Here is a 23,567-nt window from a genome sequence, read left to right on the forward strand (position 1 = left end):
CATAAAGTGTTCTCCAGTAAACTGGATTTGATAGCCCAGCCCCTCAAGGACCCTGATGTGGAGTACTTCACAGATGGAAGAAGTTTCATAAAGGATGGGGTTCATCTTGCTGGATATGCAGTGGTATATGCACTTTGGACTCCACCATTGAGACAAAGCCTCTGTCTCAGGGAACTTCAGCACAAAAGGCAGAACTTATTACTCTGACCGGAGCACTCCAATTGGCAGCAGAAATCTATGTAAATATCTATACAGACTGGAAGTATGCTTTCACCACCCCTCATGATCATGGAGCCTTATATTTTAAAAAGGGGCTAATTAACACAGGAGAAAAGGGCATAAAACATGGCAGAAAATTCTTAATCTTCTAAATGTAGTTTGGGCACTATAAAAAATAAAAATAAAGTTGCAGTTATACATTCCCAGGGCCACCAAAAAGGGGACTGTTGTGGTTGCTAAGGGCAACCAAAGAAAAGACAGAAAAGCAAGATTAGCTGCCTGCAAGAAACAGGAGGAAATTTAGTCTCAGGTTTAAATGCTGTCCTTCTGCCTGATCCTCTAACAGAACAGGAGCCAAAATATTCCTAATATGAAAGTAATTGGTTTAAGACTGAAAAAGAAAGGTATTTCCCAAGTGTATGATGGAGATTTTCTGATGGCTGAATAGCCATCCCTGAGACTCTAGCCCCTGCCTTTATCAGACAGTTCCACAGGGGAATACACATTGGCTGAATGACACTTGAGACTGTTCTGAGTCATCATTCCTCTGTCCCCAGTTCACAAGCATCTCCCAGGTGATCTATGAACAGTGCAAAGCTTGCCCACAACAACCCACACCAGGAAGCAAGGCTTCCACAAGGAATCCAAACTATAGGAGGAGCACCTTTTGAGGACTTTGAAATGCACCTTACTGCACGACCACCCAGATGGGGCTATAAATATCTTTTGGTTTTCATGTGTTTTTATTCCAGTTGGGTGGAAGCCTTTCCAACCTACACTAAAAGGCTAGAGAGGTGACCAGGGTGGTCCTCTGGGAAATTATTCCCAGATTTGACATTCCAATAACCATTGGCTCAGACAATGGGCCAGCTTTTGTGGCAGAGGTGATATAATTATTGGCCAAGAGTTTAAATATCAGATAGATAGATAGATAGGACTTTAGGTAAACTGTGTCAGGTAACTCACCTACATTGGGATTAAATCCTCCCTATTGCACTGTTAAAGATTAGATCCACTTCCATTAAGAGGAAAGGATTCTCTCCCTATGAGCTAATGTATGGAGGCCTCTCCCACTAATCAGGGGATTACAGGGAGACTTAAGGAAATTAACATTGAGATAACAGCTTCAGGCCTTAGGAAAACCCTTACAGACTCTCAACTAATGGGTTGCCAGTAACCTTGACCACAGTTGCCCACTCCTTCAAGCTTGGAGATTCAGTCTGGGTCAAAGAATGGAATATTCAACCTTTTAAATCTCTTTGGAGGGCCCTTTCACTGTTATTTTATCCAATCCAACTGCAGTAAAGGTACAGAGATGGGTCCCTAGATAGGTCCCAAGCCCACAGCCATGGACTAGGAGTACACTCCAGACCCTGCTGCATTCCTTAAGGTGACCATCCAGAGGAAGGAAACTCTGGAGAACCTCAAGGATCAGAAGGCCAACAGCTCTGCTTCAGTCACTCGGGGGCTGGCTGTGAGAAACTGATATGACTCCATTTTTGAGAAACCAACCTCTACCTCAGAGCAAAGCCTGTCCAAGGGTGGGTGTGTGTGTGGGGGGTGACTCTTGTCCTTGGAAAAACCCACAGAGCGCTCCTAGGCACATAGCCACCCTGCTGAGTTGTTTGTCTACAAATAACAGAAGAGATTTGCAATGCCATATGTCAGTTACTAGGTGAGGACCCATAGCAACCCCCTAGCAACCCCCTAGCAACCACCAATCAGCATGACATAGGGAAAATACCTGGGATGCCAGATGACCCCCACCCCCAGTAGTCTCTTGGTGATTAATAACATGTTAGGAAACCATGCAGTTTAGCACTTACGCCCCTCGGGGCTTAAGCCAATCAGTTCAAACGAATCCCCCTCTTGTACTAACCAATCACTTCTACCCAACTTGTTCCCACCAGTGAATGTGCTAATCAATGTTAAGGGTTGTTTGATTTTCCTGCAATGTGAAATGATTTGCTATGTGATATTGTGACACATAGAGTATCCCGCAAAAAATGTATAAAATCTCACTGAACAAAGAATCGGGACTCACTCCTTGGGACCACTGCATCGGAAACGGTTGTGAGTCCAGGCTCGAGTTTGCAATAAAGACTCTTATGTGATTGCATCGGATTTAGCTCCTGGAAGTCTATTGGGGTCTCACGAATCTGGCCTTACAGGGCCAAGGAAAAAAGGGTCCTTTAGAAACTTAATCTAGGACGTCAAGAAACTTGGGGTGAAGATGACTGGCCACCCCAGAGGATTATTGCTACTTATGGCCTGCTACCTGGACACAAGATGATAGTTGGGGCTATAGAACTCCTATTTACATGCTAAACAGGATTATTCACTTACAAACTGTACTGGAAATTATTACTAATCAAACTGCCACAACCTTTGATTTCCTAGCCACATAACAGACCCAGATGTGTGTGGCTATCTATCAAAACCACATGACATTAGATTACCTACTGGCTAAAAAGAGTTGTTTGATTTTTTCCTCGGTGTGGAATGATTTGCTGTGTGATGTTGTGACACATAGAGTATCCCAAAAACTGTAAGGGACCGGTGAAATGTCAGAGGAAGAGACCACCAAGAGACTGTCTCATGCAACAGCAAAAAGGGTTTATTTGGAGACCAGCATGCTGGGGCTCAGAGCTCACTAGAGCAAAGAGAGATAGAGCAAAGAGCCCTGAGAACAGCTTAAGCAGAGCTTATATACTTTTCTTGGAGAGGGCAGGGAGGGAAGTTCATTGATGGGTCAGGGCGAGTGGGCGGTTTGCCTGCAACCAAGTGAGGGAGTACATTCTGCAGTTTGGCAGTTGGGGACGGCACATTCTGGGAACAAGATTAGCAAACGGTTCTCAGGATTTCAACAGTGTTTTGTTAAGCATACAGAAAAACGGAGTGACAAGTACCTATTTTATTAACCTTTCAAACAATGTATAAAATCTCACTGAACAAAGGACCGTGACTCACTTCTCAGGACCGCTGCTTTGGAAACCAATCAGTTCAAATCAGGGGGCTTAAATAAAAGGGAGGGGGTGGATAGTAAAAAGTTCAGCAATTCAGACTGTCACATTTCAAATAGATAATGAACAGGCAGTTAAAGACATAGCCATCAATATCAGAAAATTAGCACGTGGGCCAGTTCAAACCTTGAAGCGCATTAAAGCTTGGTATCCAATCTTACTGTTTGGAGGATGATTTTCAACTGTTGGTGAATTTAAAAGTTTAATTGGCATGGTAGGTATTCTGCTCTTGACCTGTCTATTGCTCCCATATTTGGCTCCCCTTTACATTAGAAATATTGGGTCTACTATAGAAGCAGCTGTTGAAAAAAAGACAACTAAGATTATGACATTATATAAAGCTTTAAGCCAAGAGGAGGATGATGATGATTTAAATAATTAAATAACGATTATCAAAGGAGGAAATGAAGCAGGCCAAAGACCCCCACCCAAAATACCCCTTACTATAATTGAGCAGAAAGCCCCCTACCATATTTGTGGCATGAAAATTCCTCTTATCAGAGAGCTTTTTGCACAGGACATCAGCTATCAGTAAAAATCTGCAGAAGGCAGATTTGTAACTTTCTCTTTGTTTATAAATGCCAGATTTGAGGAAAAATTTGTGAAATCCCTATCTGTCTAGAGGATGGGATGGAATGAAATGAACTTGTCATATGAACTCATCCCCTCACCCCACCCCCTGCCAGCAAAGTTCAAAGAATTTCTATACTTATTGTTCAGAGGAAGAATTCCTAGTAGGAGCCACTTCTGAACCCTGCAGTCAAGAAACCTGACTCCTGAAAATTCCTCAGGTGTCCAGCCTCTTCTGTCCTACTTCAGGATTATAGGTGTGTGCCATAAATGCCTAGCTTCACTTTTTGTGTGTGTGTGTGTGTGTGTGTGTGTGGTTCTGGGGATTGAACCCATGGCCTTATTCATACGAGGCAAGCACTCTACCAACTGAGCTATATCCCCAACCCCTTCACTTGTTCTTTCTTTTCTTTTATTTATTTATTTATTTTTGGAAGTTGTAGATGGACAGAATGCCTTTATTTTGTTTATTTTTATGTGATGCTGAGGATCGAACCCGGTGCCTCATGCATGCTAGGCAATCATTCTACCACTGAGCTACAGCCCTAGCCCCTTCACTTGTTCTTAAATGACTTCAAATCCCTAATTTGGGAGGTCACACAACTGGATAATACATAGCCCTTTCACTAGCTTTGCTGTAGGTAATATCTCTAACATGTGGGCTATGGTGGTAACAGTAGCTTCAGGGATCTGAAGGCTGTCTCAACCCCCTCGCCAGCAAGGAAGACACGACACAGGATTCTTCTTTCAGCGGTTTATTCAGGCCTTAACTCTAGCTTTCCCTCAAGCGCGCGCTTTTCCCACGCACCCACACACAGCCTAATAAAGCTTACTCAAGTCCAATCCAAAGCTGCCACGTGGGGTTTTCTCATAGGGTGTTGAGGAACAGAGCGCCAACTTTTCCTAATAAGGAGTTGTTTACCAAGATCTACAACGGAGACCGGCGCCATCTTCTCACCACAGTTCCCCCTTATCTCTTAAAAAACAATGCAGGCGAAAGTAGAGGTCCTATCCCACTGTGCAAACATGGCTGCAATGTATGGCTCAGTCCCAAGGAGGCGCCTTCCCTAGATCTGACACCATATCAGCCGATGCCTTTTTTCGTGGGACGGGGCGTGGACGTCCAACCCGTATGCAATAGGACATGCTTCCCTTGAGGTCTGGAGATCGGATCACTCAAGTGCAGTGCCTTGCCTCGCATCCTGCATCGTGATGACGGCGAAAAGGAAGGGGGATTTTACAAGTAGCCGGTCAGTGACTATGAGGTTGGAAGTGGCAACACCATCTCTCAGCCCCTGAGAAAACGAAGGGTCCAAAGCATAAAGTGCAGCACCAGCATGGAAGCCCGCCTGCGTGCAATGGCAACAAGGCCTGCAGAGTGCATGGGCCTTCCATCACTGGGAAGGCAGGAAGAGGAGGGCATGCCAATCCCAGTGCAATGTCAAAGATAACTTGGGGTGCAATGGCCAAAACCCAGGAAATTATTGCTTAAGTTGCGCAGGCCAAACTTGTGGAGAGATACCATTCTCTAGGGCTGCAAAAGCCTGGACGATCATAGCCTTTTCTTGGCTATGACGAGCTCTTAGGAGAAAGAAAAGCCACAGAAAAAGGACAACCCCAAAACAACATATCGCTCCAAAAATGCCTACTCCCACCCATTCCTTAAAGAAAGAAAAGGCAGAAGACAGCCAATTCGTAAATTGGCCCAATGTCACAGGGTCCACACGAGTGTTGTTCAACATGGCAATTTGTGTCAGTTGGGTCTGGATCAATTTCTCTGCTTCCATGGACCAGTTTCCGGCCAGGTACTGTCTGATGATTTGAGAGGTATTTCTGGAATCATTAAATCTGAGAGATGTTATACATAGATGTGCACGATGATCAACACAACCCAAATGTACTAGGTCTGACAATTCCTCAATCTGAGCTTGGAGGAGATCCACCCTTTGATTAACGGCCAAAATTCCTGATAAAATATGTTGATTGATTTTACTTTGAGACTCTAAAATGCTGGAAGTTTGTTGGATGACCTGATTAACCGTGGCCGCAGTCTGCACTTGACTAGCCATGGCCACTCCGGCAGTGACCGCTGCAGCAGCAGACACTGCGACCGCTGTCACAATAGCTGCCGTAATTCCAAAATCCCTACGGCTCCTGAGCACCTCAATAATAGGGAAGGAGTCCGGATCCGCAGTAACCGGAATCGGGACGAAAGTCGGGACCTTCATAACAACTGCCGTGCTCCAGGATCCATTCCAACACTCAGACAAGACACATGTACAATTAGAACAGTCAATCATATCCGATTCTGTAGTATTGGTATCATTGATCAAAAGGAACAGAAACGGAGAATGAAGGCAGACTGCTGCAGAGGGCAGTGTAGCATTGGACACCTGAGAATTGTATGAAATGTTTTTAAGCCTCCTACCATTAACAGTGTCCTGTACAGAGCCAGACACATTAAACAGCCAACTCTGGACTCCTCTCAATTGAGCCAGAGCAGAGACATCGGCTGTGGCCCCCTTTTCATTGGAAATCAACCATTGAAACCAAGACCAGCCTGTTCCTGTAGTGGAATTAGCCTTGGAAGAGTTATACAAATACCTTTTAAGAGAAGGGGAAAGAGAGAAACCCACAGCAACTTGGCGCTTCTCCCAAGAATGATCTTGACAAGGCGTGGATGTCGGGGGGAAAGAATAGTACGGGGTACAATGAGGAGAGGCCTTAAAATAAGTGGCATTACTAACGTTAGAAAGAGCCACCGGGAGTGACACCTGGGAAGTTATAGCCAAAGTGGTGATATTCATTTCGGTTGAATTTGTAGTCTCTCCTGAGCCCTCCTTCATCCCCGCACTCACTTGGCTAAGCGCCGCAAACAAGATTCCCAATGAGACCCTACTGTTCTGTAAGGGGTCCTCCCAATTGGTCAAATTGTTGCGCTGTAAGCGAATACAACGGGTTCTCAAGAAACTGAAGAAGAAAGTTCCCGTGAGATTAACACGAGAAAGGTTGAAAACCCATTCCCCGTCTCCTCTAGGGGAGACACAAGGGGCAGACATCTCACATGAAGTAGAAAAAAGAGTGGGGAGGACACTAGAATTTTTATGGACCGGCATCGGCATCGGCCATGTCCGAGCTACCGCCCACCACTGCATCGGTAACATCTGGACCATCATCCTCTGTGATAGGGCCAGGATACTCAGCAGAATGAAGGGTCTCATCGTTGGACTCTTGTAGGGTCCCCCGTTGTTGGTCAGTTGTCTTCGAGACTTTTCTCGTTAGCCGTTCAGGGATCCACACCGGCTCCATTCGGTCCTGTGGGAAAACACAAACAGAACCTCGTGCCCATGCCAGCACGGGATCAGGCCCATACCATTGTCCGGAAAGGACATCTTTCCACTTAACATACCCAAAATTCGGGGCAGAGGGCGAACAATGCCTATCTGCAGCAGAGCGCCCTTGGATGTCCAGATTTAAAAAATTGATAGTAAATAGAGCCAGGGAGAGGCGCTCTTTCGGGGAGTGGCCTAAGCCAATTCCCCCTTTTTGTTTTAGTAACATCTCTTTTAGAGTCTTATGAGCGCGCTCTACAACACCCTGGCCTTGTGGATTGTAAGGTAAACCATGGACAAGTTGGATACCCATCTGGCTGCAAAAGGAAGAAAATTGTCGCCCAGTATATGCTGGACCATTGTCCATCTTAATGGACTGTGGTAATCCCCAGGCTGCCCAAGCTTCCAAGCAATGTGTGATAACATTTCCAGCTTTTTCCCCAGACAAAGCAGAAGCATAGATAATGCCAGAACAAGTATCTACAGATACATGGACATATTTAAGTTTACCAAAGTCAGGAACATGAGTAACATCCATTTGCCATATAGTTAAAGGCCGTAAACCATGAGGATTTATGCCTATAGAGGGAGGATGATGTAAAATCACACAATTAGGACAATCCAACACAATCTGTCGAGCATCAGCACGGGAGATGGTAAAGCGTTTCTGAAGTGCTCGTGCATTAATATGAAACTTACTATGAAAGTTTCTAGCTTGATCTAAGGAGGAAATAGGGAACACCCAAGAAGGACGAGTAGCAAGATCTGCCTGGGCATTGCCCGCAGAAAGAGCACCCGGTAAACCTGTGTGGGCTCGAATATGCAAGGGGTAAAAACAGGTGGAACAATTCCAAATCAATGTTTGAAGATGGAGAAAAAGGGAAGACATTACTCCTGATGTGTGTATGGGACCCACTGCTTCCAACACCTTTAAAGCTTGAACTACATAGACAGAATCCGAGATCAAATTAAAAGGAAATGGACATTGTTCAAAAACTTTTATGACAATTTGCAGCTCCACCCATTGTGGATTACCAGGAGCAAACTGATGTTGGATAGGAGGTTGATCATTTATCACATAAGCTCCAATACCAGTCTTAGATCCATCTGTAAAGATATTTGTAGCTCCTGGAATAGGCGTAGAAGAAGTGATTTTAGGGAAAACGATAGGATGTTCCTTAACAAATGTAATAAGAGGATGTGATGGATAGTGATTATCTATCTCTCCTAGAAAAGAGCATCGTAATATAGCCCAATTATCCAAGTTAGCACATAAGACCAGAATTTGTTGACATGTATAAGGAACAATCACAGACGTTGGAGAGAAACCAAAAAATTGTACACTTTGTTGTATCCCTAACATAGCTAAGGAAGCAACTGCATCAGGATAATACTCAAGGGATTTTCCAGGGGACATACGTGGATGTATCCACAGTAAAGGACCATCTTGCCACAAAACTCCAGTAGGTTGTCGCACAGTGGCGAGCACACATAGTTGGAGAGGTTTATCCTCTTGAAACCTACAAAGACTAGCATGTTGTATAGCCTCTTCCACTTTAACCAACACTGACCTGGCTTCCTCAGTAAGATGTCGAGGGGAAGTAAGATCTGAATCGCCTTTAAGAATTTCATACAAAGGCTTTAATTCAACATTGGGAATATGTAGGTAGCTTCTAATCCAATTTATATCACCCAATAATTTTTGGAAATCATTTAGCGTCTGTAATTTATCAGTCCTCAGAGTTATCTTTTGGGGTGTGATAGCTTTACAAGAGATAGTAGCACCAAGATAATTAATGGAGTCCCCTATCTGTACCTTATCAGGTGAAATAAGCAAGCCTTTCAACTGTAGCAAATGTACCAAGTCAGTATAAGCGGCCTCCAACATACCTTGGGTCTTTGCTGCTAACAAAATATCATCCATATAATGTACACACCTTAATGTTGGATATTTTTGTCTGATTGGAGCAATAGTCGCACCGACAAACATTTGACACATGGTAGGACTATTTGCCATGCCCTGCGGCAGAACCACCCACCCAAACCTCTGATCAGGCTCCTCGTGATTACACGAAGGCAAGGTGAAAGCAAAACGTTCTGAATCTAGAGGATGTAATGGGATGGAAAAGAAACAATCCTTAATACCTATACATATCACTGGCCAATTTTTAGGGATAGTAGAAAGCAAAGGCAACCCTCTCTGAATAGATCCCATGAGTTGCATTTGAGCATTAATAGCCCGTAAATTGTGCAGCAACCGCCATTTTCCAGTCTTTTTTTTTATAACAAATATGGGTGTATTCCAAGGAGAAGTGGATGGCCTTATATGTCCTAACTTTAACTGTTCTTGAATTAAAACATGTGCTGCAGTCAGTTTCTCAGAGGAGAGTGGCCACTGAGGCACCCATACCGGCTCCCCTGATTTCCAGGTAATGGGCACTTGATCCTCAGCGGCCCCTAAGAAAAACCCAACCCATGTCTGTTAAGTTTTGGTATTGATTGTATGGGACGTCTACGTCCCTGTAAATTTTTACCTAATCCAAGACCTGGTCTATATCCCATGTCTTGCATTATCTTTTGGGCAACTGTTGAGTATTCATTACTAAGTTGAAACCCCATGTCCTTCATAAGATCACGTCCCCATAGGGAGATTGGAAGATCAAGTACATATGGTTGAAAAATGCCAGAATGTCCTTCAGAATCTTTCCATGATAGATGTCTACAGCTGACTTGTGGAGCTTGAGCATATCCTAAACCCCTCAGCGATTGATCCGAGAGTTGCACCGGCCACCCCTTTGACCAGTCCTTCATTGCTATTATGCTACCATCTGCTCCAGTATCCAGTAATCCTAAAATTGATTTGCCTTCTATAGTTAATTTCAATGTGGGACGGTCATCCATGTCTAAGGACAAAACTACACAATTTCCCCCCCCGTTGTTCCAATCTTATCGTTTAATCTCAAATGGGAGCCAGCAGGAAAACGGGTGTGTAGACTGGGTAAAATTAACAATTGAGCAATCCGGTCTCCTGGGGAGATGGACACAATACCTTTTGGAGCTTCTACCATAACCTTTACTATTCCTATTGTATCCGGATTAATAATTCCAGGGAAGATGTAAAGGCCTTGTAAAGTGGAAGAAGCACGCCCCACTAACAACCCTACAGTACCAGGTGGCAAAGGTCCTTTAAAGTCAGTTTCCACCAATTGGACTCCCATTTTTGGTGTTAATACGAGTCTGGAGGCGGAACAGAGGTCCAGTCCCGCGGCACCTGTAGTGGTTCTCCGCGATCCTTGGGATGTCGTAGAGATGGCCATGTTTCGCTCTCCATGGTCCCATTCTCCATTGCCCCATATATTTGCGGGCCCTGAGGTCGAGGGCCCTTCCGGCCATTTTTTGGCACCTTTCTATCTGATATTGGCTGTCCATGGATATCCTTGACTGATCTGCATTCATTAGCCCAATGCTTACCCTTTTTGCAACGAGGACATAGTCCCGGCTGTCGAACAATTGAGGATGACCCTTTTTTGTCCTGTAACTGACATGTTCGGGGACAGTCACGCTTAAAATGTCCCTCCTGGCCACATCTAAAGCACTTTCCTGTATGAGGGGGTGGTTTTCGGGTTAACTGGAGAACGGCAGCAGCCAACCCTGCATTAGTAAGTGGCCCACCTATTTCCCTACAGACTTTCATCCATGCCTCTATTCCTTTATTTTTATATGGGGTTATAGCTGCTTTGCATTCCTTAGTACATTGTTCAAAAACAAGTTGTTTGATCAAAGGCATAGCTCTATCAGGGTCCCCGAATATTTTCCCCGCTGCATCTACCATCCGAGCCACAAAGTCAGAAAAAGGCTCTGTAGGGCCTTGGATGATCTTAGTTAAATTACCAGATACTTCCCCTCTGTTAGGCAAGGACTTCCAGGCTCGGATGCAGATGTTGTTGATTTGCTCATATACTTCCGGTGGGTACCCTGTTTGTTGATTGGCAAATCTGCCCTGTCCCAAAAGCATGTCCTTATCCCAGGCAGGGCGTCCCGCCGCATGGTTTTGGGCCACCTGCTCTACTGCCCCCTCTAACATAAATGCTCTCCAATCCAGATACTTTCCTGGAGAAACACAGGCGCGCACCAGGCTCGCCCAATCAGACGGAGTCATACAAAAGCGAGAAAGGCCCTCCACCTGGGTAAGTGTAAATGCAGCATCCACACCATAGGTTCGGACTGATTCAGCCAATGTCTTGACAATTTTAAAGTCAAGGGGTTCATGATATCGCCCCCGATTGGCATCTTGAAACACAGGGAATGCTAGACCCATGTCAGAATGAACCTTTCTCCATGTTTGTGCATGAAACGTCCTATTGAGTCCTGGGTTAGGATAGGGTGGAGGGTCAGGAGGAACCTCCAAAGCATCCTCCCCCTCTTCCTCATATCCCACATCTGTCTCTGGGTACTTATGTTCTGTGTAGACAGCCTTACAGGGATCACTTCGCCCTTTAGTTTCACCTTTTCTCCTTTTCTCTCTAGCTTGCCGTGATAGCAATTCCAATACTTCCTCATTGTCTGAACTACTGTCTTCCTCAACGGCTTTCAATTCAGTCAAATCTGGATAAAGTCTAGTCTTTGGCTGGCTTGAACGTTTATCATCTCTATCACTTCCCCCACTCTTAATACTTTCAGCTCCCTCAGACCTCTCCTCATGCAATTGTTCAAGAACCTCCTGTCCTTTGGTTAGGGTGTCCTGACATCTACTGTCAGATAAACAACCCTTTACTAACTTCCATAAAGGAATCACCCCACCTTAGAGGGTCCCTTGTTCGTGTGCAAAATCTAAATCCTTACCTAGTTTTTCCCAGCTGGGGGTCGTGAGACTGCCCGAGTAAGCAAACCACGGGGCCGCTAGATCTACTTGTTTTAAGAACATCTGCAAAGTACTCTGTTTAACTTTTAAACCTTTAGATCGTAGCAGTCCATCCAGGGCTAACAGAATAGGGCTAGAAGCAGAGGCGCCCATTGCGTTAATGCAGAAAGCGAAAGCAAAGAAATAAAGCGAAAGTCCAAAAAAATCCCCGCTCTCTCTTTTTACAGAGGAGCGACCCGCTAATTTTCTGCGGATTCCCACTTACCTGGGAACTTACCGGTGCACCACCCTGACCACTGAAAGTTCTGGATCCTGGGATTGAGAGGTATTCGGTTCCCCGTACGGGCCACCAATTGTCGCGACCCCCTCACCAGCAAGGAAGACACGACACAGGATTCTTCTTTCAGCGGTTTATTCAGGCCTTAACTCTAGCTTTCTCTCAAGCGCGTGCTTTTCCCACGCACCCACACACAGCCTAATAAAGCTTACTCAAGTCCAATCCAAAGCTGCCACGCGGGGTTTTCTCATAGGGTGTTGAGGGACAGCACGCCAACTTTTCCTATTAAGGAGTTGTTTACCAAGATCTACAACGGAGACCGGCGCCATCTTCTAATGGCGGCAACAGTCTACAAACACGGCTCACCACAGAAGGCCACACTGATTCTTCATTTGGGTCTAACATGTCTGATGGGCAATTGGAACAGGATGAAAACACTTGGCATTTCTGTCTTCAAAGTGTGCCTCTCTCCTTCATTGCCTTAACTTTTGGGTCAGATTCTACTCAACTCTCCATGCAGATATGTTGAGCATTTAAGAGATGTTTTGTCCAAAACTATTATACAGGGCTAACTTGACCTAGACTTGCCAAGTCTTTCAGTCCCCTACCCGCATCCTTCAGGGCTAAAGATACCTTCCAGCTGCCATGACCTGAAACACTAGACCATGAAAGTAGTGAAAAGAGATTGTTACCAAAAGCTCAGTCCTTGTCCCCAGTGTCAGTCCAATAATGAGGACATGGCTTTTTCTAGTAAAGGAGAAACACAGGAAACTGTCCGGTCCCAGAGGCTATAATTCTGCCCATCAGGGGGACAGGGGGCTTTTAAAGAGGTGATTCAAAGGCTATATTCCATGTGTTCTCTGTCCAGAGTTATAATTCACTTCTTGTTAATTTGGAAGATAGTAATTTCTGTGCCATCCCCAAAGCCTGAATTACTTCATTCCTGTGTTAGGTACATGCTCAAAGACAGATAACTCTTCCTAGGATGGGAAAGAAAGGTAATCCTGTTTACCCTGAGATTAGGGAGGGAGGAGATAGGGAGGAGCAGGACAGGAAGAGAAGAAACATGTCCATTTTAAAAATAAGTCACAGTTGGAGCTGGAGTTGTAGCTCAGTGGTAGAGCGCTTACCTAGCACATGTGAGGCACTGGATTCTATCCTCAACACTACATAAAAATAAATAAAGGAATTGTGTCCATATACAAGTTTTTAAAACTTTTTTTAAAAAAAGTTACAGTGGCAGAACAGCAAGAGCTATATTCAAAGCATAAAGTGGACCACTGTTACAAGGTGGCACCCAAGTTCCCAGATGCTCTCCACCTAGTTTCAAAAAATACATGAATATTCCTCCCTTTTACTATCCTCCCCCCCTCATTATTCCTGTCATATACCTGTAACCCTTCAACCCCCCTGGAGTTGTGAAGCTGATTTGTAAACAAAGTTCCCTCCTCACCATTCTTTGGCTACTCAATAAAGCCTTTCTTGAGTCTCCAAACCTGGGTAACTCCCAAACTTTATGCTAGTCCTTAAAATTTCTTCTTCCCAAAAGCAAGGCAAAGGAGACTAATTAATTAAATTGGAACTTTTTTGTTTTCTGGTGACAATGTATAAGATGAAATCTGGTTTGGTTTTTTGTTGTTGTTGTTGTTTGTTTGTTTTGTTTTGCTTTCAAGTTCAAGAATTGTGCTTGGATTTGTCTTAATAACTCCATGTTGTACACAAAAATATAGTGGCAATTCTCTGTTCCCAATAGGATAGAAAGTCCATGCTTTTCAGCCTGGGCTCAGAAAATTTCCTGGAGCCCATTAACTCAGAATTGGATGTAAAGAAACAAGTAGAGGCAAATACTCTTAGTTATAAGTCCTCTCCCTTCTTCTTCACTTTCATCTTTCATCTTCTACCATTCACTGGGCAGAAGTAGAGGTAAATTGAAGGTAATTTCTTTCCCCAAGCAAAGAAGCCACTTTTTTCTTCTGTGAATTACATATTTGATTGTGTTCCTGGCTGGATTTCAAAGTCCACGCAATTCTCTGGTGCCTGAGACCTCCACGGCCTGACCACCAGGATGCTTGTTTTCTAGGGTAGTTTGGGAATTGTGGGTGACGGAGATTACTAGGTCTTCTGTGGTCCACAGAGACAGACCGACACCGACCGCCGCAGTCTCCCCCAACCGGCCTCTCGGGGTTCCAGGGAGGCACACCCGCCAGCGCACCTGGGCTGATGGCGCCCAGATTATGGCGCCCTCGCGCGGGAGGACCGGTCCTGCCTAGCTCCGGCCGGACGCGGAGGCAGAGAGCTGCGAGGCGCAGGACTGCCAGCAGAGGGCGAGCGAGCGCAAGTGCTCCCGCGATGGCGGCTCCCCACCGGGAAGGGAAGGTGGTCCATCGCCGAGAAGAGGAAGCTGAGGCCAGGGAGTCCACAGAGCGGGCAGGGCGAGAAGGGCCCGCCCCTTCCTGGACCTGCCGGCCACGGCGTCCTGCGCTCTCGCCTTTCCATTCCCAACAGCCCGAGGGCCACGCCAACCCGCGCTCGTGGGGTGACCGCGGTACCCAGGCGGGGACGAGGTCGCTCTCAGCGGCGCGCCCACCTCGCGGCCCCACTCCCGCTACGTGCCGGTAGCGCGCGAGGGAACGCCGACCAGGTCTTCAGGGAGTAACTGCCAGAGAGCCGAGGCCAGGGTCAGCCCGCACCTCACAGCCCGCCGCGGCGGCGCAATGGCTGGAGGGGCTGCGGAAGCCGTGGAACAGCGGAGGCGCCCGGCGCTGCAAGCCCCGCCCCTCGGCCGGCGCCCTGACAACGCGAGCGGGCCGGGCCGCGCCGCCTGCTCCCCGCCCCCGGCGGCCCGAACCAGGCGGGGCCGGGCCAGAGCGCCGCCGCCGCTGCTGGAGCAGCCGCTCCTCTGCAGAGTGGGGCCCGGGGCTGGGGCTGGGGCCGGGGCCCACCCTCCCACTTTCTCCCGCCATGAGCCAGGGAAGTCCGGGGGATTGGGCCCCCCAGGATCCCACCCCCGGACCCCCAGCGCCCCCCAACCCCTTCGTGCACGAGTTACATCTCTCGCGCCTCCAGAGGGTTAAGGTAAGGTGTGGGCAGGGGGCGTCTGGAGGACTCGCGGAGATGGGCAAATGTGGAGATGCGAAAATGGGCCGTGTAGAGCCATGGAGAGGATGGGCACGGGAATCCAAGAAGGACCCAGCTGAGAGGGTTGTGGAACTGGAGCCGGGAGGTGTGCACGTGGGGGTGGCCGGGGGTGGGCGAGGAGCCCTGGTCAGGACGCGGGCTTGAGCGATAGACAAGCTTGAAGGTGTGGAAGAATTGAGTAGGTGAGGATGGAGCACTGCAGGGGACCCAGGGGTAGGAGAGATGGAGGACACTTGGGAATGCGGATTACATCCTGCGAAGGCTGGCGAGCTAGGATGGAGTTGGAGGCTCTGGGGGCCGGGGTTGCTGAGTGATTCCCTGGGGCTCTGACTTGGAACACGTACCTGGGCCCAGAGACTGCGTCCCTGTGCCCTTCCAACACCCCCTCTTTCTGCCCTCCCCCGCCCTCGCACTGCAGCACCTCTCGGTGGGGGCAGGGAAGCTGGAAAGGGGGTTGGCTACAGGAAGTGGAGGGCCACACCAGCCTGGGGGATCAGGGAGATGGTGTCGGGAGGAAGTGTCCAAGGTTTCTGCTGTAATCACCTCCCCAGGCAGACTCACTAGCTAGGTTTGTTTACCTGCTGTCTCCCCAGGGCAGCCTATTGGAATCGCTCTTGGCTCCTAGCAACCCTTGTCTCGCAGAGTAGGGCCAAACCTTTTCTTCCCCCCTCCCCCAATAATAAAGATTTTGCTCTTGGGTAGTACTAAAGACTGACCCGAGGTCTGAAAAGTGGACCTCTCAGTCCACTCTGCATCCCAGGCTCAAAGTGGAAAGAGCTCTGCACCTGGTTTCTGTTTGACATAGGAACTATTTGTGGAAAGGGATGTGGGCGAGGAGGACCTGTCTTTAGCCTACATCAAGCACAGTGCTGGGCACTTTCACATGCATTTTCTCATTAATTTCTCTTAATAGCCTTTCCAAATGCTAGGTGTGTTTTATGACATTCACCTTTATAGGTGGAGTGGGAACCAAGAGAGAGAGAATGAGGCTCCTGGTGCTAATAATTTTTGATCCTCTTGTCCTCACTGATATCTTCATCCCACTGGGAACCTAGTCTCCTCTCCTGTTCCCACACAGCCAGTCACCTGCAAAGGATGATGGCTGCTTGCTCCTGGGTCCATCCTCCCGGGAGAGGGGATGCCATGAAGAAACCATCTCCCAGCTCTAAATGACATTCTCTCCCACCCTCTGCAGTTCTGCCTCCTGGGGGCACTGCTGGCCCCCATCCGAGTGCTTCTGGCCTTTATTGTCCTCTTTCTCCTCTGGCCCTTTGCTTGGCTTCAAGTAGCAGGTCTTACTGAGGAGCAGCTTCAAGAGCCAATTACAGGATGGAGGAAGTAAGTAGGGAATCAGCCCTAGAAACCCTACTTCTCTTCCCTGTTATCCATTCTGCCCCCTCTTGGAAAAGGAGAAGGAGGCTTCTGAAATTATTTTGTTCAACCTGGGTAGGTGAGATTAGTCAGCCAAGTCCAGACCCAGTACCCAGGACCTCACCTCTAAGTGATGTGCCCTGACGTGTCCCAGAGGGCCTAGAGATGTCAGCCCCATGGCCAAAGTAGTTGAGGGAAGAAAGGAGGGGTACCCAAACCCCAGGGAGTGGGTGAAGGTCAAGCTGTTGCTCCCACTGATACCCAGCATTGCCCTGGCAGGACTGTGTGCCACAACGGGGTACTGGGCCTGAGCCGCCTGCTGTTTTTCCTGCTGGGCTTCCTCCGGATTCGGGTTCGAGGCCAGAGGGCCTCTCGCCTCCAAGCCCCTGTCCTTGTCGCTGCCCCCCATTCCACTTTCTTTGACCCCATTGTTCTGCTGCCTTGTGACCTGCCTAAGGTTGTGTCCCGAGCTGAAAACCTTTCGGTGCCTGTCATTGGAGGTGAGAAAGTGCAACACAGTGAAGGGTGGGGCATGATAACTCTGGGCTCTGGTAGAGAGGTAGAAGTTGGAAGGGATGTTGACTTCTGGCAAATGAAATGTAAATCAACATCATTTGTCACTGGGTGTCTTAGACACTGAGGGCTGGGGCATTGAGAATGTGTTGGAGGGAGTGCTGATCACTTCTTTGAAAGGACAAGGTCCAATAAAGGAATTGTGCCCAGAGCAAAGAGATAACTAAGGAACATCTCATACTGTGAGCAAATGGAGGCTGCAGGTGTTATTGCCCTGGGAAAGGGACCAAAAGATTTCTCCTGATATCCTTTGCCACCCTCAGCCCTTCTTCGATTCAATCAAGCCATCCTAGTTTCCCGGCATGACCCAGCTTCTCGCCGTAGAGTGGTGGAGGAGGTCCGAAGGCGGGCCACCTCAGGAGGCAAGTGGCCCCAGGTGGGTAAGGGTCTTGAGACCCTCTCCTCCATTTCTCTGTGCTCCTGAAGAGTCTTTCCTTTCCTCCCCATCTCATTCTGCTCTTTTTCCCCCAGGTGCTATTCTTTCCCGAAGGCACCTGTTCTAACAAGAAGGCTTTGCTTAAGTTCAAGCCAGGTGAATAAAATGATGGTGGGTGGTAAGACAGTGGGGAAAATGAGCCCCAGTTTGGGGGAGGAATAACCTGCAAAGCAGAAGGGTGGGGAGTGTTGGGGAAAAGGGAGACAGGGATCTGCTTAGCTAATGATGACAAGTTGAGGAGTCAGAAAATTGAAAATGAAGGGAGAAGGCCAGGTCTCATTTGGGAACTGGTCCCAGATCCCAACACCTCATGCTGTCTCATGCACTAACCTCTGCCCCTGGGGTGGGGGTGGAAATGGGATTTAGGAGCTTTCATCGCAGGGGTGCCTGTGCAGCCTGTCCTCATCCGCTACCCCAACAGTCTGGTGAGTCTTAGTCCAAGGAAGGGTGGAAGGGGGAGCATGAATCCACCATAATGGGAATAAGTGAAAAACACTGGGGCCATGTGGGGAGGTGCATCTGGGGATGGGGCTGGAGGCAGAGTTAGGGCCAAGTCAAAGAAGATTGGCTGGTTCTAGGAAAGAAAGTAATGTTCTGCTCCCACCTCTACTTCCCCCATAGGACACCACCAGCTGGGCGTGGAGGGGGCCTGGAGTGTGAGTTGTATTCCTGGGGTGAGGGTGGGGAGCCGGTTCTGTATTCCCGGGCCATCTACTCTCAGACAAGGTGAATGGCCCTTTTCATTCTAAGACTGGGAGAGCTAGAGGATAAGAGACCTGTTTCCCTCTAACCTTTCAGTATCATCTGGCTGTGCTTTCACCTGTCCCACCTGTATCGGTCCTACTGTGATTACAGCCCCTCACTTTCCTATGTTTCTAAGTGATCTTTCTCCTTAGTTGTCCCCTAGGACACCACCACCTTCTTGCCTTTTTCCTCTGTTACCCAAACTTCCTCTTGCCCACAGTTCTTCCTCTGGCACACCCCTGAAACTCTTCTGTCTTTCCCAGCTACCTTCCTGGACCTTTTCATGGTCTCTCAACTGCACATTGACCCAGCTGACTGTGTGGCTAGGGGTTTATTCTTATTTATATCCTTGGGTAGAACTTTCCCTTTCTAAAGGTGAGGAGCATCCCATAGTTGGAGATACGTGAACATGGTGTTCTCTCTTCTCCTAGACTCAAAGTTCTCTGGCTCACAGCCTCTCAGCCCTGCAGCATTGTGGATGTGGAGGTATGAACCCAGTGGGTGGAGTGGGAGAAAGGGCATCATGGACTCTTAAAGCCATGGGAAAAGAGTAGAAATGGTCACCCTCCTTTTGAAGTCCTGCTAAGAATTGTGCATGTCTGTTTTAGTTCCTCCCTGTGTATCAGCCCAGCCTTGAGGAGAGCAAGGACCCCACCCTCTACGCCAACAATGTCCAGAAGGTCATGGCGCAGTGAGTGTTCCACAAAGTATTTCCTGGAGTAGATACACAGCAAAAAGGAACCTCAGGGAGGGGGAGAATGGGGGAGGTCTTGAGGCAAAGATTAGGGGCCTGGCAGTGGGAAGGGCTATTGAATAGCTGAGGCTGAGAAGGGGAAAGATAAAGGAGCCTGACCCCTCCCAGGTCAGTAGGCCAGAGTCAATAATGAGCCCTCAGAATTTCTTCTGCTTCCTCTTTCCCTCTCCACTCATCCCTCTTCATCCCATAGGGCCTTGGGCATTCCAGCCACTGAATGTGAGTTTGTAGGGAGCTTGCCTATGATTGTGGTGGGCCGGCTGAAGGTGGCATTGGAGCCACAGCTCTGGGAACTGGGAAAGGTGCTTCGGAAAGCAGGGTAAGTGACCTTGAAGATGAAGGTACAAGCATTGTCATAAACAGAGAAAGAGAAAATAAAAAGAAAAGGGAGAAGTAGGAGAGAGAAAGGAAAGTCTTAAGAAAAAAAGTGGGATGCTAAAGGAGCTTCTTAAGTAAAAGGATTAATAGAAACTGGGGGAGGAAAAACAGGATACCTGCTAACAGGTGAGGAAAGTAAGGACTTTCAAGGGAGTGTGTCAGTTCCCTGGATTCAATTACCTGTACCAGAGGAGAAAAAAAATCCAGTAGCTAAATCTATGTTGGGAGAATGTGTGGGGCTGGGCCAGGGTGCTACTGCATGGTATATAGGTATATCCTGGATCCAGCTCTGCCTTCAACTCTGTTGTAGGCTGTCCCCTGGCTGTGTGGACACTGGGGCAGAGCCAAGCCGGAGTCGAATGATTGGACAAGAGGAGTTTGCCAGGCAGCTACAGCTTTCAGACCCTCAGACGGTAGCTGGTGCCTTCAGCTACTTCCAGCAGGTAAAGGAGCTACAATACAAAGGGCAGAGGCCAGGGCTTGCTCTCCAGGCTGACATACTCATGCATTAGAGGTGATATCCTACTGGCCTATATCAGTAGGATGCCCAGCTGAGAGTCTCCATTGGGTATTCTGACCGCCTTTGACAGATGATTATCTTCGGAGATCCATTGGAAGATTTTTTTTTTTTTTTTTTTAATTTTATTTTTTTGTGAGTATCCAGTGCATGGAAGAGCAGTGGTTTGTTTTGTTATAGGTACTAAGGATTAAACCCAGGGGCACTTAACCACTGAGCCATATCCCTCAGCACTTTTTATTTTCTATTTTGAGACAGGGTCTCCCTAAATTACTTAGGCCTCACTAAGTTGCTGAGGTAAGCCTCAAAGTTGTAATCCTCTTGTGCCTCAGCCTCCCGACTGGGATTATAGGCATGTTCACCATGCCCTGCATAAGATCAGTGTTGTAATTATTGTCAGGAGGAACAAGTGGGAAAATAAACCATAACTGAGGTCCATCAATTTCTGAAGCTACTTTAGAGATTAGCAGAGATGGGGGCACTGAGTGAGGATCTTCACACCACTGATAGGTTAGACAGTGGAGAATTTGAGATCCAGGAGTATTTTCAATTCTGGGGCAGATTTTTTCTAATAGCCTGTGACTTCTCTATGAGACTCTGGAATAGTCTCAAGAATCTTGGCAAACTGTGTATTTCCTTAGTATATAACTAGGTTTCCCTGTCAAGTTATAATTTTAAAAGATTATTAATGTTTATGAACAACAGTAGCCCCAAGTAGCTCTTTTTTTTATTTAAGACACAGACTATGGCTCTTAACATTCTCTGAAGGGACAGAGTGATCAAGTTTGTAGATTCCTTAGATTGAAGCACTGTGTGTTCCTGAAAGGAGCTACCTATGTGGTTCCCCCATACAGCTTGAATAGCAGGCATCCTGCTTGGGTTTTTTTGTGAGAAATTAGGCCAGTGGTCCCCTTTCAATCTGTGGGACTAGTTCTCCCACATAGGCTGAGTCAGAGGAGAGAACCAGTTTGTCCAGCTTGGGGGCCAGGAGTGCCTTCTTGGTATGTCAGATACTTGATGGTAAGTAACTTTGGCATTCCTGAGGGATTCCCTAACATTCCTAGGAGATCTCTTTGTGAGATCTTTGTCACCAAGTGACTTGAGATAGATCCTGCAGAGTTTAGAGCTCACAGGCATCACAACCATGCCTGCTTAGGAAAGGGAGGAGCCCAAATCCAGAGAGCTTCACCCTGGTTTCTCTTTGCAGGATGCCAAGGGTTTGGTGGACTTCCGAGATGTGGCACTTGCACTAGCAGCTCTGGATGGGGGCAGGAACCTGGAGGAGCTGACTCGTCTAGCCTTTGAGGTACCCGGGAAGTGAGGGGCACTTGTGGCTATGCTCATCCCATATCAGGAGGCTGGTGTTGTGCACAATTCCCAATAATTTCTAGATGGTAGGCACTTGGTGTCATACCACATGCCACACTTCCGAAAGCTACAGAGCCCTGGTGTCTCTGTTGAGGTCTAGCTGGGAACCACAAGAGGGCAGAAGCTATAAAGTTTACAGTTCTGCAAAAAGATCTGTAAAGGTCAGAGGGAGACTATGCAAAGTGCTTTCTGAAGAGGAGGAGCGTATCAGGCAGACCTGTGGGGCAAGATGAGTCAGTGGCTTGGGGACACAGCTTGACTTGCATCCCTTTCTTTCCCAAGCTCTTTGCTGAAGAGCAGGCAGAGGGGCCTGGCCGCCTGCTGTACAGAGACGGTTTCAGCACCATCCTGCACCTGCTACTGGGTTCACCTCGCCCTGCTGCCACAACTTTGCATGCTGAGCTGTGCCAGGAGGCACCCAGCCAGGGCCTCTCCCTCTGTGAGTCACTGCCTTCTCAGCCTGCTCGGGCACTCAGGCACCATCAGTACCAGGGACTTGGAGAAGGAAGCATGGGTTGAGAGGGAACAAGGGTTAGTGGCTGGTTTGGAGGATAAAACCTCTGTCTTGAGAGCTGAGGCTGGGAGGAATGGGCTGAAAGGGAAGAGCAGACAAAAACCTGGATTTGAGAAGTTAAACAGATAAGAGGGGCAGGACCTCTTGGTTCTGAGTAGATTACAGGGGCATCTTCTTCTCATTCTTGGGTCTTGACTTTTTCCCATCTCACTCTTGTTTGTCCAGGTCAGTTCCAGAACTTCTCCCTCCATGACCCACTCTATGGGAAGCTCTTCAGCACCTACTTGTGCCCCACACACACCCCTCGAGGCACCTCCCAAATACCAAATGCCACCTCCCCAGGTAGCCCCACTGCTCTGGCCAATGGGACCATGCAAGCACCCAAGCAGAAGGATGACTGAGCGCCTCAGTCACCCACCCCTTCTTCCTCAGCTCAAATCCAGCCCCGCAGACTCAGGGCAGCGCCAGGGACCTACCCTATGCCTCAACCCCATCTCTGCTCCTGTTTGATTTTGGTTGTTGTTATTTTTTTAAGTTGATTTTACTTTTTTGTTTGGTTGGGTTTTTTTGTAAGAAACTATTTTATATATAAATATAAATATATATCTATTAAAAAAAAAAGTGAAGCTCAGTCACATGGATGACATCATTAGTTGGGAAGGAAAAGGATGAATGGTTACAAGATGCCCATTGGAAGACCCAGAAGGTTCCAAAGGTTAGTCCTCTTAGCCATAGCTGGAGGAGTATTCTCACTCCCAGACAGGGCTCTTTCCTATACAGAAATTATACAAAGAAATCTCATACCCTCCCTTTCTGTTATCACCTCCTAAATATGCACATTTTAATGGACTAGTTCATGAACCTCTTTTTAGCCCATTCCCTCTTGTTCTGTCCTCATTAAAGATTAAAATAGCTTACTACCATTCCATATTTAATAATCCTACTGAGACTTGATTCCATCGCCCATAGTGGGAGCAGAGAGCTATGTCAGTAAGGAAGCAGCCTCCCAGTTACAGGGCAGACCAACCACGTGGGTCAGTTTTCCTGCCAGAGGATGAGCTGAGGACACATGAGTCCTTTCTGTTCAGCATCTTTTCAAGGAAGAAAAGAAGGCCCCTAAAAACAAATAAGGAATACTAATTAGATTTAAGAAATTAGATCTCTGTCCTAGAGATATTAATATATAAAAAAGCAAAGGAAAGGTAAGTAACAGTAGGATATCCAGAAAAGCCCTCTTGATGCCAAGTCCAGGCTTGTGTAGATGGAATGAATAAAGTGATCTGATCATGCGAAAACTCTGTTTGGGGCCCCTATCACAACCTAAATATCTGTTGCCAAGTGGAAGCTGGGAGCCAAGTTAAGGTGAGAGGCGGGATCAAGTACCTAGATCCAGACTGTGGAACTACCCCTACCTACTTTCACGACATCTTGCCCTATCTAGCAGCAAAGGTGTTCATGTAGAAGAAGGGCACATTGAGAGCATTCTCCAACA

General features: G+C 47.5%; 1 protein-coding gene across 1 annotated transcript; it reads left to right on the forward strand.

Annotated features, from left to right (window-relative positions):
- Positions 1 to 15,155: 15,155 nt before the first annotated feature.
- Lpcat4 (lysophosphatidylcholine acyltransferase 4) lies at positions 15,156 to 22,992 on the forward strand. Its single transcript, XM_046461620.2, has 14 exons — positions 15,156 to 15,357; positions 16,616 to 16,758; positions 17,071 to 17,291; positions 17,628 to 17,740; positions 17,836 to 17,896; positions 18,167 to 18,225; positions 18,422 to 18,456; positions 18,976 to 19,030; positions 19,153 to 19,235; positions 19,492 to 19,617; positions 19,987 to 20,119; positions 21,401 to 21,499; positions 21,844 to 22,000; positions 22,301 to 22,992. Exons 1-14 carry the CDS (start codon positions 15,244 to 15,246, stop codon positions 22,474 to 22,476), a joined length of 1,575 nt encoding a protein of 524 aa, XP_046317576.1. The 5' UTR covers positions 15,156 to 15,243; the 3' UTR covers positions 22,477 to 22,992.
- The last annotated feature ends 575 nt before the right edge of the window (positions 22,993 to 23,567 follow it).

The sequence above is a fragment of the Marmota monax genome, unplaced genomic scaffold, assembly GCF_021218885.2.
Source record: "Marmota monax isolate L192 unplaced genomic scaffold, Marmota_monax_Labrador192_F-V1.1 WCK01_AAM20220418_F8-fsc00001, whole genome shotgun sequence".
Lineage (NCBI taxonomy): Eukaryota > Metazoa > Chordata > Mammalia > Rodentia > Sciuridae > Marmota > Marmota monax.

What these genes read in the sequence shown, in the direction of transcription:
- Lpcat4 (XM_046461620.2), top strand. Translation starts at nt 15,244, where the DNA reads ATGAGCCAGGGAAGTCCGGGGGATTGGGCCCCCCAGGATCCCACCCCC. An exon ending in TTCGGTGCCTGTCATTGGAG is followed by an intron (nt 17,292 to 17,627) that starts GTGAGAAAGTGC and finishes TGCCACCCTCAG; the next exon opens with CCCTTCTTCGATTCAATCAA. An exon ending in TTTGCTTAAGTTCAAGCCAG is followed by an intron (nt 17,897 to 18,166) that starts GTGAATAAAATG and finishes AATGGGATTTAG; the next exon opens with GAGCTTTCATCGCAGGGGTG.